This window comes from Coregonus lavaretus (assembly GCF_964263955.1).
Source record: "Coregonus lavaretus genome assembly, chromosome: 8".
Classification (NCBI taxonomy): domain Eukaryota; kingdom Metazoa; phylum Chordata; class Actinopteri; order Salmoniformes; family Salmonidae; genus Coregonus; species Coregonus lavaretus.
In genome coordinates this window covers 62,837,086-62,851,794 of record NC_139995.1, presented here as the reverse complement: position 1 = coordinate 62,851,794, position 14,709 = coordinate 62,837,086, and the positions used below count along the sequence as shown (strand labels likewise).

Here is a 14,709-nt window from a genome sequence, read left to right as displayed (position 1 = left end):
TGCTAATTCTGCCGGTTTCTTGTGTTGCTATGCAGGTATTTTCTCCATGGTGTTTGCCGAGAAGGGATTAGGTGCATGTTCTCTCATGACCTGACCACCAGTAAACCTTCAACCATCTGTAAGTTCTACCAGAGAGGTGTGTGCGCCTACGGAGACCGCTGCAGGTAAGATCCAACCTACTGATGGGCTGGATTGAAGGCTACAAATCACATGTTAATTGTCACATACTGTGTAAAATAACAGGTGTAGACTAACAGTGAAATTATTACTTACGGCCCTTCCCGACAATGCAGAGAAAGGAAATAGAAAAGTAATAATAAATTAACAATTAAAACGTGGCTATATACATGGGGTACCAGTACCAAGCCAATGTGCAGGAGTACGAGGTAATTGAGGTAGATACATACATATAACTAGGAATAAAGTGACTAGGCAACAGCTAGATAATAAACAGTAGCAGCAGTTTAGGTGATCAAAGTTGATTGGTCGTGTGCACAGATTAGCAGATGTTAAAGCAGGTGCAGTGAAATGCTTATGTTTCTAGCTCCAACAGTGCAGTAAGTGACTAACAGTACAATACCAATACATAATCCCCAATCTACAGTCACTGTATGAGTTTTATGCACATAGTCCAACCATCGTGTTCAATAAATATCTGTTATTATGATGGTGTGTGACTCTGTGTTGTAGGTATGACCACATCAAGCCGGCTGGTGGTGGTGGAGGAGGGAGAGGTGTGCCCATGGACCTCCCTAACAGAAACCCCATCACTGCTGGGGCCTTCATCCCCCCTGGTGTCGCTGTCCCTGGCTCTCCAGGCCCCTCCGCACCCCCACCCAGGCACAATGGAGGGAAGAAACCCCTGGTGCTGAGAGATAGAGGTACAGTAGTAGAAACCCCTGGTGCTGAGAGATAGGGCTACAGTAGTAGAACCCCCTGGTGCTGAGAGATAGAGGTACAGTAGTAGAACCCCCTGGTGCTGAGAGAGAGCGCTACAGTAGTAGAACCCCCTGGTGCTGAGAGATAGAGGTACAGTAGTAGAACCCCCTGGTGCTGAGAGATAGAGGTACAGTAGTAGAACCCCCTGGTGCTGAGAGATAGAGGTACAGTAGTAGAACCCCCTGGTGCTGAGAGATAGAGGTACAGTAGTAGAACCCCCTGGTGCTGAGAGATAGAGGTACAGTAGTAGAACCCCCTGGTGCTGAGAGATAGAGGTACAGTAGTAGAACCCCCTGGTGCTGAGAGAGAGCGCTACAGTAGTAGACACCCCCTGGTGCTGAGAGAGAGCGCTACAGTAGTAGAACCCCCTGGTGCTGAGAGATAGAGGTACAGTAGTAGAACCCCCTGGTGCTGAGAGATAGAGGTACAGTAGTAGAAACCCCTGGTGCTGAGAGATAGAGGTACAGTAGTAGAACCCCCTGGTGCTGAGAGATAGAGGTACAGTAGTAGAAACCCCTGGTGCTGAGAGAGAGCTATAGTAGTAGAACCCCTGGTGCTGAGAGATAGGGCTATAGTAGTAGAACCCCCTGGTGCTGAGAGATAGCGCTACAGTAGTAGAACCCCCTGGTGCTGAGAGATAGCGCTACAGTAGTAGAACCCCTGGTGCTGGGAGATAGCGCTACAGTAGTAGAACCCCCTGATGCTGAGAGATAGCGCTACAGTAGTAGAACCCCCTGGTGCTGAGAGATAGCGCTATAGTAGTAGAACCCCCTGGTGCTGGGAGATAGCGCTATAGTAGTAGAACCCCCTGGTGCTGAGAGATAGCGCTATAGTAGTAGAAACCCCTGGTGCTGAGAGATAGAGGTATAGTAGTAGAACCCCCTGGTGCTGAGAGATAGCGCTACAGTAGTAGAAACCCCTGGTGCTGGGAGATAGCGCTACAGTAGTAGAACCCCCTGGTGCTGAGAGATAGCGCTATAGTAGTAGAACCCCCTGGTGCTGAGAGATAGGGCTATAGTAGTAGAACCCCCTGGTGCTGAGAGATAGCGCTACAGTAGTAGAACCCCCTGGTGCTGAGAGATAGCGCTACAGTAGTAGAACCCCTGGTGCTGGGAGATAGCGCTACAGTAGTAGAACCCCCTGATGCTGAGAGATAGCGCTACAGTAGTAGAAACCCCTGGTGCTGATAGAGAGAGCTATAGTAGTAGAACCCCCTGGTGCTGAGAGATAGAGGTACAGTAGTAGAACCCCCTGGTGCTGATAGAGAGAGCTATAGTAGTAGAACCCCCTGGTGCTGAGAGATAGAGGTACAGTAGTAGAACCCCCTGGTGCTGAGAGATAGAGGTACAGTAGTAGAACCCCCTGGTGCTGAGAGATAGAGGTACAGTAGTAGAACCCCCTGGTGCTGAGAGATAGAGGTACAGTAGTAGAACCCCCTGGTGCTGAGAGATAGCGCTACAGTAGTAGAACCCCTGGTGCTGGGAGATAGCGCTACAGTAGTAGAACCCCCTGATGCTGAGAGATAGCGCTACAGTAGTAGAAACCCCTGGTGCTGATAGAGAGAGCTATAGTAGTAGAACCCCCTGGTGCTGAGAGATAGAGGTACAGTAGTAGAACCCCCTGGTGCTGAGAGATAGAGGTACAGTAGTAGAACCCCCTGGTGCTGAGAGATAGAGGTACAGTAGTAGAACCCCCTGGTGCTGAGAGATAGAGGTACAGTAGTAGAACCCCCTGGTGCTGAGAGAGAGCGCTACAGTAGTAGACACCCCCTGGTGCTGAGAGAGAGCGCTACAGTAGTAGAACCCCCTGGTGCTGAGAGATAGAGGTACAGTAGTAGAAACCCCTGGTGCTGAGAGAGAGCGCTACAGTAGTAGACACCCCCTGGTGCTGAGAGATAGGGCTACAGTAGTAGAACCCCCTGGTGCTGAGAGATAGAGGTACAGTAGTAGAACCCCCTGGTGCTGATAGAGAGAGCTATAGTAGTAGAACCCCTGGTGCTGAGAGATAGAGGTACAGTAGTAGAACCCCCTGGTGCTGAGAGATAGGGCTATAGTAGTAGAACCCCCTGGTGCTGAGAGATAGCGCTACAGTAGTAGAACCCCCTGGTGCTGAGAGATAGCGCTACAGTAGTAGAACCCCTGGTGCTGGGAGATAGCGCTACAGTAGTAGAACCCCCTGATGCTGAGAGATAGCGCTACAGTAGTAGAACCCCCTGGTGCTGAGAGATAGCGCTATAGTAGTAGAACCCCCTGGTGCTGGGAGATAGCGCTATAGTAGTAGAACCCCCTGGTGCTGAGAGATAGCGCTACAGTAGTAGAACCCCCTGGTGCTGAGAGAGAGCGCTATAGTAGTAGAACCCCCTGGTGCTGGGAGATAGCGCTACAGTAGTAGAAACCCCTGGTGCTGGGAGATAGCGCTACAGTAGTAGAACCCCCTGGTGCTGAGAGATAGCGCTATAGTAGTAGAACCCCCTGGTGCTGAGAGATAGGGCTATAGTAGTAGAACCCCCTGGTGCTGAGAGATAGCGCTACAGTAGTAGAACCCCCTGGTGCTGAGAGATAGCGCTACAGTAGTAGAACCCCTGGTGCTGGGAGATAGCGCTACAGTAGTAGAACCCCCTGATGCTGAGAGATAGCGCTACAGTAGTAGAAACCCCTGGTGCTGATAGAGAGAGCTATAGTAGTAGAACCCCCTGGTGCTGAGAGATAGAGGTACAGTAGTAGAACCCCCTGGTGCTGATAGAGAGAGCTATAGTAGTAGAACCCCCTGGTGCTGAGAGATAGAGGTACAGTAGTAGAACCCCCTGGTGCTGAGAGATAGAGGTACAGTAGTAGAACCCCCTGGTGCTGAGAGATAGAGGTACAGTAGTAGAACCCCCTGGTGCTGAGAGATAGAGGTACAGTAGTAGAACCCCCTGGTGCTGAGAGATAGCGCTACAGTAGTAGAACCCCTGGTGCTGGGAGATAGCGCTACAGTAGTAGAACCCCCTGATGCTGAGAGATAGCGCTACAGTAGTAGAAACCCCTGGTGCTGATAGAGAGAGCTATAGTAGTAGAACCCCCTGGTGCTGAGAGATAGAGGTACAGTAGTAGAACCCCCTGGTGCTGAGAGATAGAGGTACAGTAGTAGAACCCCCTGGTGCTGAGAGATAGAGGTACAGTAGTAGAACCCCCTGGTGCTGAGAGATAGAGGTACAGTAGTAGAAACCCCTGGTGCTGAGAGATAGCGCTACAGTAGTAGAACCCCCTGGTGCTGAGAGATAGCGCTATAGTAGTAGAACCCCCTGGTGCTGGGAGATAGCGCTACAGTAGTAGAACCCCCTGGTGCTGAGAGATAGCGCTACAGTAGTAGAACCCCCTGGTGCTGAGAGATAGCGCTACAGTAGTAGAACCCCCTGGTGCTGAGAGATAGAGGTACAGTAGTAGAACCCCCTGGTGCTGAGAGATAGCGCTATAGTAGTAGACACCCCCTGGTGCTGAGAGATAGAGGTACAGTAGTAGAACCCCCTGGTGCTGAGAGATAGAGGTACAGTAGTAGAACCCCCTGGTGCTGAGAGATAGAGGTACAGTAGTAGAACCCCCTGGTGCTGAGAGATAGAGGTACAGTAGTAGAACCCCCTGGTGCTGAGAGATAGAGGTACAGTAGTAGAACCCCCTGGTGCTGAGAGATAGCGCTACAGTAGTAGAACCCCCTGGTGCTGAGAGATAGCGCTATAGTAGTAGAACCCCCTGGTGCTGGGAGATAGCGCTACAGTAGTAGAACCCCCTGGTGCTGAGAGATAGCGCTACAGTAGTAGAACCCCCTGGTGCTGAGAGATAGCGCTATAGTAGTAGACACCCCCTGGTGCTGAGAGATAGAGGTACAGTAGTAGAACCCCCTGGTGCTGAGAGATAGAGGTACAGTAGTAGAACCCCCTGGTGCTGAGAGATAGAGGTACAGTAGTAGAACCCCCTGGTGCTGAGAGATAGAGGTACAGTAGTAGAACCCCCTGGTGCTGAGAGATAGAGGTACAGTAGTAGAAACCCCTGGTGCTGAGAGATAGCGCTACAGTAGTAGAACCCCCTGGTGCTGAGAGATAGGGCTACAGTAGTAGAACCCCCTGGTGCTGAGAGATAGAGCTATAGTAGTAGAACCCCCTGGTGCTGAGAGATAGCGCTACAGTAGTAGAAACCCCTGGTGCTGAGAGAGAGCGCTACAGTAGTAGAACCCCCTGGTGCTGAGAGATAGCGCTACAGTAGTAGAACCCCCTGGTGCTGGGAGATAGAGGTACAGTAGTAGAAACCCCTGGTGCTGAGAGAGAGCGCTACAGTAGTAGAACCCCCTGGTGCTGAGAGATAGCGCTACAGTAGTAGAACCCCCTGGTGCTGGGAGATAGAGGTACAGTAGTAGAACCCCCTGGTGCTGAGAGATAGCGCTACAGTAGTAGAACCCCCTGGTGCTGGGAGATAGAGGTACAGTAGTAGAAACCCCTGGTGCTGAGAGAGAGCGCTACAGTAGTAGAACCCCCTGGTGCTGAGAGATAGCGCTACAGTAGTAGAACCCCCTGGTGCTGGGAGATAGCGGTACAGTAGTAATGGTGTGTCAGTTTCAACTAAGAAGTTTTAGTATGTAGTTTAGTTTGCTGCTAGGAGGTCAATGTAATGCAGCCAGCAGTATAATGCAGAGGCCTGTTACCTTTACTTCAACTGTATCCTGTTGTCTTTCCTGTGTGTTTTCCAGCCTTGGGCTATGACAGCAGAATGATGCCCTATGGTGGAGATGGCTCAGAGGTGACCGAGGCGGAGTGTTGGGCAGAATACCATGAAAACAGCGCCCATGCCAAACCTCCTCATTCCTACCTGGACGCCATCAGGACCGGTCTGGAGTGTTCTGCCACGGCCGGCCCCTACCCTGTCTCTGTCCCCTGCCCCCAGCAACAGCTCTGTCCCTACGCTGCTGCAGGACAGTGTCACTACGTAAACACCTGTCCCTATCTCCATGGTGACCTGTGTGACATTTGCAGGCTGCAGGTGCTCCACCCACACGACCCTGAGCAGAGGAGAGCTCACGAGAAGGTAGGACCTATACTACTGACCTTTAACCCTAACCCACACATGACCCCGAGCAGAGGAGAGCTCAGGAGAAGGTAGGACCCATACTACTGACCTTTAACCCTAACCCACACATGACCCCGAGCAGAGGAGAGCTCAGGAGAAGGTAGGACCCATACTACTGACCTTTAACCCTAACCCACACATGACCCCGAGCAGAGGAGAGCTCAGGAGAAGGTAGGACCCATACTACTGACCTTTAACCCTAACCCACACATGACCCAGAGCAGAGCTCAGGAGAAGGTAGGACCCATACTACTGACCTTTAACCCTAACCCACACATGACCCCGAGCAGAGGAGAGCTCAGGAGAAGGTAGGACCCATACTACTGACCTTTAACCCTAACCCACACATGACCCCGAGCAGAGCAGAGCTCAGGAGAAGGTAGGACCCATACTACTGACCTTTAACCCTAACCCACACATGACCCCGAGCAGAGGAGAGCTCAGGAGAAGGTAGGACCCATACTACTGACCTTTAACCCTAACCCACACATGACCCCGAGCAGAGCAGAGCTCAGGAGAAGGTAGGACCCATACTACTGACCTTTAACCCTAACCCACACATGACCCCGAGCAGAGGAGATCTCTGTACCCACTAACTACACTGGTAGGAGTGATGCTGTCATACAAACACAACAAGAATTAGTTGTTTTGGACATCAAGTGATCAACAGAAGATAGATTGAAAACATACGATTACGTAGTTCAATGTCTATCTATGATGGTGATTATAAATGAAATAGCATGGATATTGATCAAGTCTAGATTCATAGCATGTGATGGCTGTCCCTCAGATGTGTATGTTGGTGTTTGAGGCGGACATGGAGAAGGCGTTTGCAGCGCAGCACAGCCAGGACAAGGTGTGTTCCATCTGTATGGAGGTGGTTTATGAGAAAGCTGCTGCCTCGGAGAGACGCTTCGGGATCCTCTCTTCCTGCTGCCACACATACTGCCTCTCCTGCATCCGCCAGTGGCGCTGCGCCAAGCTGTTTGAGAACAAGATCATCAAGTGAGTTAACTACTATACTGACCAAGCAGTTTGAAAACAAGATCGAGTTGATAGCTACTATACTATACTGACCAAGCAGTTTGAAAACAAGATCATCAAGTGAGTTGATAACTAATCTACTATACACACCAAGCAGTTTGAAAACAAGATCATCAAGTGAGTTGATAACTAATCTACTATACACACCAAGCAGTTTGAAAACAAGATAATCAAGTGAGTTGATAACTAATCTACTATACACACCAAGCAGTTTGAAAACAAGATCATCAAGTGAGTTGATAACTAATCTACTATACACACCAAGCAGTTTGAAAACAAGATAATCAAGTAAGTTGCTAACTACTATACTATACACAGCAGGCAGTTTGAAAACAAGATCATCAAGTGAGTTGATAATTACTGTACTATACACATCAAGCAGTTTGAAAACAAGATCATACATACACGTGTTTAGCAGGTGTTATTGCGGGTGTAGTGCTTCTAGCTCCGACAGTGCAGTAATATCTAACAATTTCACAACATATACCCAATACACACAAATCTAGTAAGGAATGGAATTTAAGAATATATACACTGCTCAAAAAAATAAAGGGAACACTTAAACAACACAATGTAACTCCAAGTCAATCACACTTCTGTGAAATCAAACTGTCCACTTAGGAAGCAACACTGATTGACAATACATTTCACATGCTGTTGTGCAAATGGAATAGACAACAGGTGGAAATTATAGGCAATTAGCAAGCAGAGCATATGAGCGGAGTGGAGCGGTGAGAATCTCAGCTCCTCGCTCACGGAGCTGTTCACCCCTCCGCTCCCCCCGCTCAAAGCCACATCAGGCCAGTCCGCTCATTATCGCTCTGCGCTCAACGCAGTTTGCATCGCGCTCCACTCAAATCGCCCCCCGCTCACTCCAAAAAATGAACAAAATCTGCATGTATTTCACTTTTAGCTCAAACCACAGCCTTACTTTATCTCCCCGAATTTGTTGCATACAGACTCATCTCGGATTATCCGTTCTGTCTTGAAACGGGGACACTGACGCTAAAATGAGATGTTAATCAGTATAGTATATTCCATAGCGAATTGACACGTTGTTTGCCAATGTTTCTGCAAAAGCAGCGATGCCCATTGGAAGTGCAGAGTGAGTGTAATCGGTGAGCAGGGATTTGATTTCTGTGACAGCAGGGAGGATCATCCCCAGGTTCCCCAGCTCCTTCTGCATTTTGTCTGTGAGATCTGCTAGTGGTGTCAGCACACTGACAAGGTGCGTCAGCTGCCGTACTTGATTCAGGGTGATGTTAGCAACATTAGACTTGAGTTTGTTTTGCCATAACGGGTCTTTTTGGAACAACCGGATGAACAACTGAATCATCCGCAGCTGGCTGCTCCATCGAATGGCGCAGGCATTTGTGGGGCGGACACCTAATTGGTCGGTTTCCTCTGTGCTCTTGCGTACACTTTTCACCAGGTGCCCGACTTTCACTAACAGCCTATTAAGGTTGTTGTGCTCGTTAACAGCATGTGAATGGGGCATCTCAGATGTAAATTTGACAAAGTAAAGTACTGATTTATCATAGTTTCTTGGGGGGGGGTGTAGCCCGGTTGAGCTGCGCTGGCGAAGTGTTGCATCCCTTCGCGTTCTCCTTTACTCAGCGGTTCATAGTCCATGAAAATCGTTTTAAAAAATGCTACATCCAGCTCTCTTTTTCTCTCCCTTGTTATGGTTGGGCCTTTGCGTGCAGTGAATAAACTTTTGAATTCCTCAACCCTTTTCTCTTGTTGCTGCTGCTGCTCCTCTCGCTCTATAAAATACAAATTCATGGACGACACAAATTAAATTAAACAGATGGATTCTGGGTCAGGCTTGAGCATGCTTCAGACTCGTGGTGTGAGCGAGCGAAATTGGAGCGGGACATAGGGCGACGCTCCGTCCTTTTAAAAATGCCGCTCTGCGCTCTGTTCAAAATCCGTCCGCTCACGCTCCACGCTCGCTCCCGCTCCACTCCACTCATATGCTCTGTTAGCAAGACACCCCCAATAAAGAAGTGGTTCTGCAGGTGGTGACCACAGACCACTTCTCAGTTCCTATGCTTCCTGGCTGATGTTTTGGTCACTTTTGAATGCTGGCGGTGCTTTCACTCTAGTGGTAGCATGAGACGGAGTTTACAACCCACACAAGTGGCTCAGGTAGTGCAGCTCATCCAGGATGGCACATCAATACGAGCTGTGGCAAGAATGTTTGCTGTGTCTGTCAGCGTAGTGTCCAGAGCATGGAGGCGCTACCAGGAGACAGGCCAGTACATCAGGAGACGTGGAGGAGGCCGTAGGAGGGCAACAACCCAGCAGCAGGACCGCTACCTCCGCCTTTGTGCAAGGAGGAGCAGGAGGAGCACTGCCAGAGCCCTGCAAAATGACCTCCAGCAGGTCACAAATGTGCATGTGTCTGCTCAAACGGTCAGAAACAGACTCCATGAGGGTGGTATGAGGGCCCGACGTCCACAGGTGGGGGTTGTGCTTACAGCCCAACACCGTGCAGGATGTTTGGCATTTGCCAGAGAACACCAAGATTGGCAAATTCGCCACTGGCGCCCTGTGCTCTTCACAGATGAAAGCAGGTTCACACTGAGCACGTGACAGAGTCTGGAGACGCCGTGGAGAACGTTCTGCTGCCTGCAACATCCTCCAGCATGACCGGTTTGGCGGTGGGTCAGTCATGGTGTGGGGTGGCATTTCTTTGGGGGGCCGCACAGCCCTCCATGTGCTCGCCAGAGGTAGCCTGACTGCCATTAGGTACCGAGATGAGATCCTCAGACCCCTTGTGAGACCATATGCTGGTGCGGTTGGCCCTGGGTTCCTCCTAATGCAAGACAATGCTAGACCTCATGTGGCTGGAGTGTGTCAGCAGTTCCTGCAAGAGGAAGGCATTGATGCTATGGACCGCCCGTTCCCCAGACCTGAATCCAATTGAGCACATCTGGGACATCATGTCTCGCTCCATCCACCAACGCCACGTTGCACCACAGACTGTCCAGGAGTTGGCGGATGCTTTAGTCCAGGTCTGGGAGGAGATCCCTCAGGAGACCATCCGCCACCTCATCAGGAGCATGCCCAGGCGTTGTAGGGAGGTCATACAGGCACGTGGAGGCCACACACACTACTGAGCCTCATTTTGACTTGTTTTAAGGACATTACATCAAAGTTGGATCAGCCTGTAGTGTGGTTTTCCACTTTAATTTTGAGGGTGACTCCAAATCCAGACCTCCATGGGTTGATAAATTTGATTTCCATTGATCATTTTTGTGTGATTTTGTTGTCAGCACATTCAACTATGTAAAGAAAAAAGTATTTAATAAGATGATTTCATTCATTCAGAACTAGGATGTGTTGTTTAAGTGTTCCCTTTATTTTTTTGAGCAGTGTACATATATGGACAAGCAATGACAGAGCGGCATGGACTAAGATACAGTAGAATATTATAGAATAGAATGCAGTATATACATATGAGATGAGTAGTACAAGATATGGAAACATTATTTAAGTGACTAGTGTTCCATTTCTTTAAATGGCCAGTGATTTCAATAGGCAGCAGCAGCCTCTAATGTGCTAGTGATGGCTATTTAACAGTCTGATGGCCTTGAGATAGATGCTGTTTTTCAGTCTCTCGGTCCCAGCTTTGATGCACCTGTACTGACCTCGCCTTCTGGATGAAAGCGGGGTGAACAGGCAGTGGCTCGGGTGGTTGATGTCCTTGATGAACTTTTTGGCCTTCCTGTGACATCGGGTGTTGTATGTGTCTTGGAGGGCGGGTAGCTTGCCCCCGGTAATACGTTCGGCAGACCGAAACCACCCTCTGGAGAGCCCTGCGGTTGCGGGCAGTGCAGTTTCCGTACCAGGCGGTGATACAGCCCGACAGAATGCTCTCAATTGTGCATCTGTAAAAGTTTGTGAGGGTTTTAGATGCCTAGCCAAATTTCTTCAGCCTCCTGAGGTTGAAGAGGCTCTGTTGCGCCTTCTTCACCACACTGTCTGCGTGGGTGGGCCATTTCAGTTTGTCGGTGATGTGTACGCCAAGGAACTTGAAGCTTTCCACCTTCTCCACTGCGGTCCCGTCAATGTGGATAGGGGGGTGCACCCTCTGCTGTTTCCTGAAGTCCACGATCATCTCCTTTGTTTTGTTGATGTTGAGTGAGAGGTTATTTTCCTGGCACCACACTTCCAGAGCCCTCACCTCCTGCCGGTAGGCGGTCTCGTCATTGTTGGTAATCAAGCCTACTACTGATGTGTTGTCTGCAAACTTGATGATTGAGTTGGAGGCGTGCTTGGCCACGCAGTCTTGGGTGAACGGAGGACAGGAGGGGGCTGAGCACGCACCCTTGTGGGGTCCCAGTGTTGAGGATCAACGAAGTGGAGATGTTGTTTCCTACCTTCACCACCTGGGGGCGGCCCGTCAGGAAGTCCAGGACCCAGTTGACCAGGGCGGGATTCAGACCCAGGACCTCGAGCTTAATGATGAGCTTGGAGGGTACTATGGTGTTGAATGCTGAGCTATAGTCAATGAACAGCATTCTTACATAGGTATTCCTCTTGTCCAGGTGGGATAGGGCAGTGTGATGGCGATTGCATCGTCTGTGGATCTATTGGGGCGGTAAGCTAATTGAAGTGGGTCTAGGGTGACAGGTAAGGTAGAGGTGATATGATCCTTGACTAGTCTCTCAAAGCACTTCATGATGACAGAGGTGAGTGCTATGGAGCGATAGTCATTTAATTCAGTTACCTTGGCTTTCTTGGCTACAGGAACAATGGTGGCCATCTTGAAGCATGTGGGAACAGCAGACTGGGAAAGGGAGAGATTGAATATGTCCGTAAACACACCAGCCAGCTGGTCTGCGCATGCTCTGAGAACATAGCTAGGGATGCCGTCTGGGCCGGCAGCTTTGCGGGGGTTGACATGCTTAAATGTCTTACTCACATCGGCCACGGAGAAGGAGAGGCCACAGTCCTTCGTAGTGGGCCTCGTCGGTGGCACTGTGTTATCCTCAAAGCGGGTGAAGAAGGTGTTTAGCTTGTCTGGAAGCGAGACGTCGGTGTCGGCGACGTGGCTGGTTTTCCTTTTGTAGTCCGTGATTGTCTGTAGACCCTGCCACATACGTCTCGTGTCTGAGCCATTGAATTGCGACTCCACTTTGTCTCTATACTGATTTTTTTTGCCAGTTTAATTGCCTTGCGGAGTGAGTAGCTACACTGTTTGTATTCTGCCATATTCTCAGTCGCCTTGCCATGGTTAAATGCGATGGTTCGCGCTTTCAGTTTTGCGTGAATGCTGCCATCTGTCCACGGTTTCTGGTTAGGGTAGGTTTTAATAGTCACAGTTGGCACAACATCACCTATACACTTCCTGATAAACTCAGTCACCGTATCCGTGTATCGTCGATGTTATTCTCGGAGGCTACCCGAAACATATCCCAGTTTGCGTGATCAAAACAATCTTGAAGCATGGATTCCGATTGGTCAGACCAGCGTTGAATTGTCCTTAGCACGGGTACTTCCTGTTTGAGTTTCTGCCTATAGGAAGGGAGGAGCAAAATGGAGTCGTGGTCAGATTTGCCGAAAGGAGGGCGGGGGAGGGCCTTATAACCATCCCGGAAGTTCGAATAGCAATGGTCGAGGATTTTAGCAGTGCGAGTACAACAGTCGATATGTTGATAGAACTTTGGCAGCCTAGTCCTCAAATTTGCTTTGTTAAAATCCCTGGCTACAATAAATGCAGCCTCAGAATATGTGGTTTCCAGTTTGCATAAAGTCCAGTGAAGTTCTTTGAGGGCCGTCGTGGTATCGGCTTGAGGGGGGATATACACGGCCGTGACTATAACCAAAGAGAATTCTCTTAGGAGATAATACGGTCGGCATTTGATTGTGAGGTATTCTAGGTCGGGTGAACAAAAGGACTCGAGTTCCTCTATGTTACTACAATTACACCATGAGTCGTTAATCATGAAACATACACCTCCGCCCTTCTGCTTCCCGGAGAGATATTTATTCCTGTCTGCGCGATGAACTGAGAACCCATCTGGCTGGACCGATTTCGACAGAATATCCCAAGAGAGCCATGTTTCCGTGAAACAAAGTATGTTACAGACCTTGATGTCGCTCTGGAAAGAAATCCTTGCCCGGAGCTCGTCGATCTTGTTATCCAGAGACTGAACATTAGCGAGTAGTATACTTGGAAGCGGTGGGTGGTGTGCGCGCCTCCTAAGTCGGACCAGCAGGCCGCTCCGAGTGCCTCTCCTCCGCCGGCGATGTTTTGGGTCAGCCGCTGGAATCAGTTCAGTTGCCCTGGGAAGAGCAAACAAAGGATCTGCTTTGGGAAAGTCGTATTCCTGGTTGTAATGCTGGTGGGTTATCGCCGCTTACTGCTGATACCGGACCAGGCCGAAATCCCCGTCATTCACATAAAGAAGAGACGCCGATACAGGGGACGCAGATCCGGGTGCCTTGTGAGAATTCGGCGAGTGGGTAACCAGACTCTACTATCCGTCCTATTGGCCAACGTGCAATAATTGGAGAATAAACTGGATGAGCTCCGTTCAAGACTATCCTACCAACGGGACATTAAAAACTAATCCAGAGGCGGCGCTCCTAGTGGCTGGGGACTTTAATGCAGGGAAACTTAAATCCATTCTACCTAATTTCTACCAGCATGTTAAATGTGCAACCAGAGGGGGGAAAAAAACCCTAGACCACCTTTACTCCACACACAGAGACGCATACAAAGCTCTCCCTCGCCCTCCATTTGGCAAATCTGACCATAATTCTATCCTCCTGATTCCTGCTTACAAGCAAAAACTAAACCAGGAAGTACCAGTGACTCACTAAATACAGAAGTGGTCAGATGACGCAGATGCTAAGCTACAGGACTGTTTTGCTAGCACAGACTGGAATATGTTCCGGGATTCATCCGATGGCATTGAGGAGTATACCACATCAGTCACCAACTTCATCAATAAGTGCATCAATGACGTTGTCCCCACAGTGACCGTACGTACATACCCCAACCAGAAGCCATGGATTACAGGAAACATCTGCACTGAGATGAAGGGTAGAGCTGCCGCTTTCATGGAGCAGGTCTCTCACCCGGACGCTTATAAGAAATCCCACTATGCCCTCAGACGAACCATCAAACAGGCAAAGCGTCAATATTGGACTAAGATTAAATCCTACTACACCGCCTCTGACGCTCGTCGGATGTGACAGGGCTTGAAAACTATTACAGACTACAAAGGGGGAAGCCCAGCCGCGAGCTGCCCAGTGACACCAGCTAAATGACTTCTATGTGCGCTTTGAGGCAAGCAACAATAAAGCATGCATGAGAGCATCAGCTGTTCTGGGCGACGGTGTGATCACGCTATCCGTGGCCGATGTGAGTAAGACCTTTAAACAGGTCAACATTCACAAGGCCGCAGGGCCAGACGGATTAACATGATGTGTACTCAGAGCATCCGCTGACCAACTGGCAAGTGTCTTCACTGACATTTTCAACCTGTCCCTGACCAAGTCTGTAATACCTACATGTTTCAAGCAGACCACCATAGTCCCTGTGCCCAAGAACACCAAGGTTACCTGCCTAAATGACTACCGACCCATAGCACTAATGTCTGTAGCCATTAAG

General features: G+C 49.6%; 1 protein-coding gene across 2 annotated transcripts in view; it reads left to right on the top strand.

Moving 5' to 3' along the window:
• The window catches only part of mkrn2 (makorin, ring finger protein, 2), a 38,826-nt gene that overhangs the window by 820 nt on the left and 23,297 nt on the right, over nt 1-14,709 (top strand). For both annotated transcript variants that reach the window (XM_084166967.1, XM_084166968.1), the window contains exons 2-5: nt 36-164; nt 691-881; nt 5,659-5,993; nt 6,826-7,040. In XM_084166967.1, the coding sequence (XP_084023093.1) occupies nt 36-164; nt 691-881; nt 5,659-5,993; nt 6,826-7,040 (870 nt within the window). The remainder of the gene's footprint in view (nt 1-35; nt 165-690; nt 882-5,658; nt 5,994-6,825; nt 7,041-14,709) is intronic.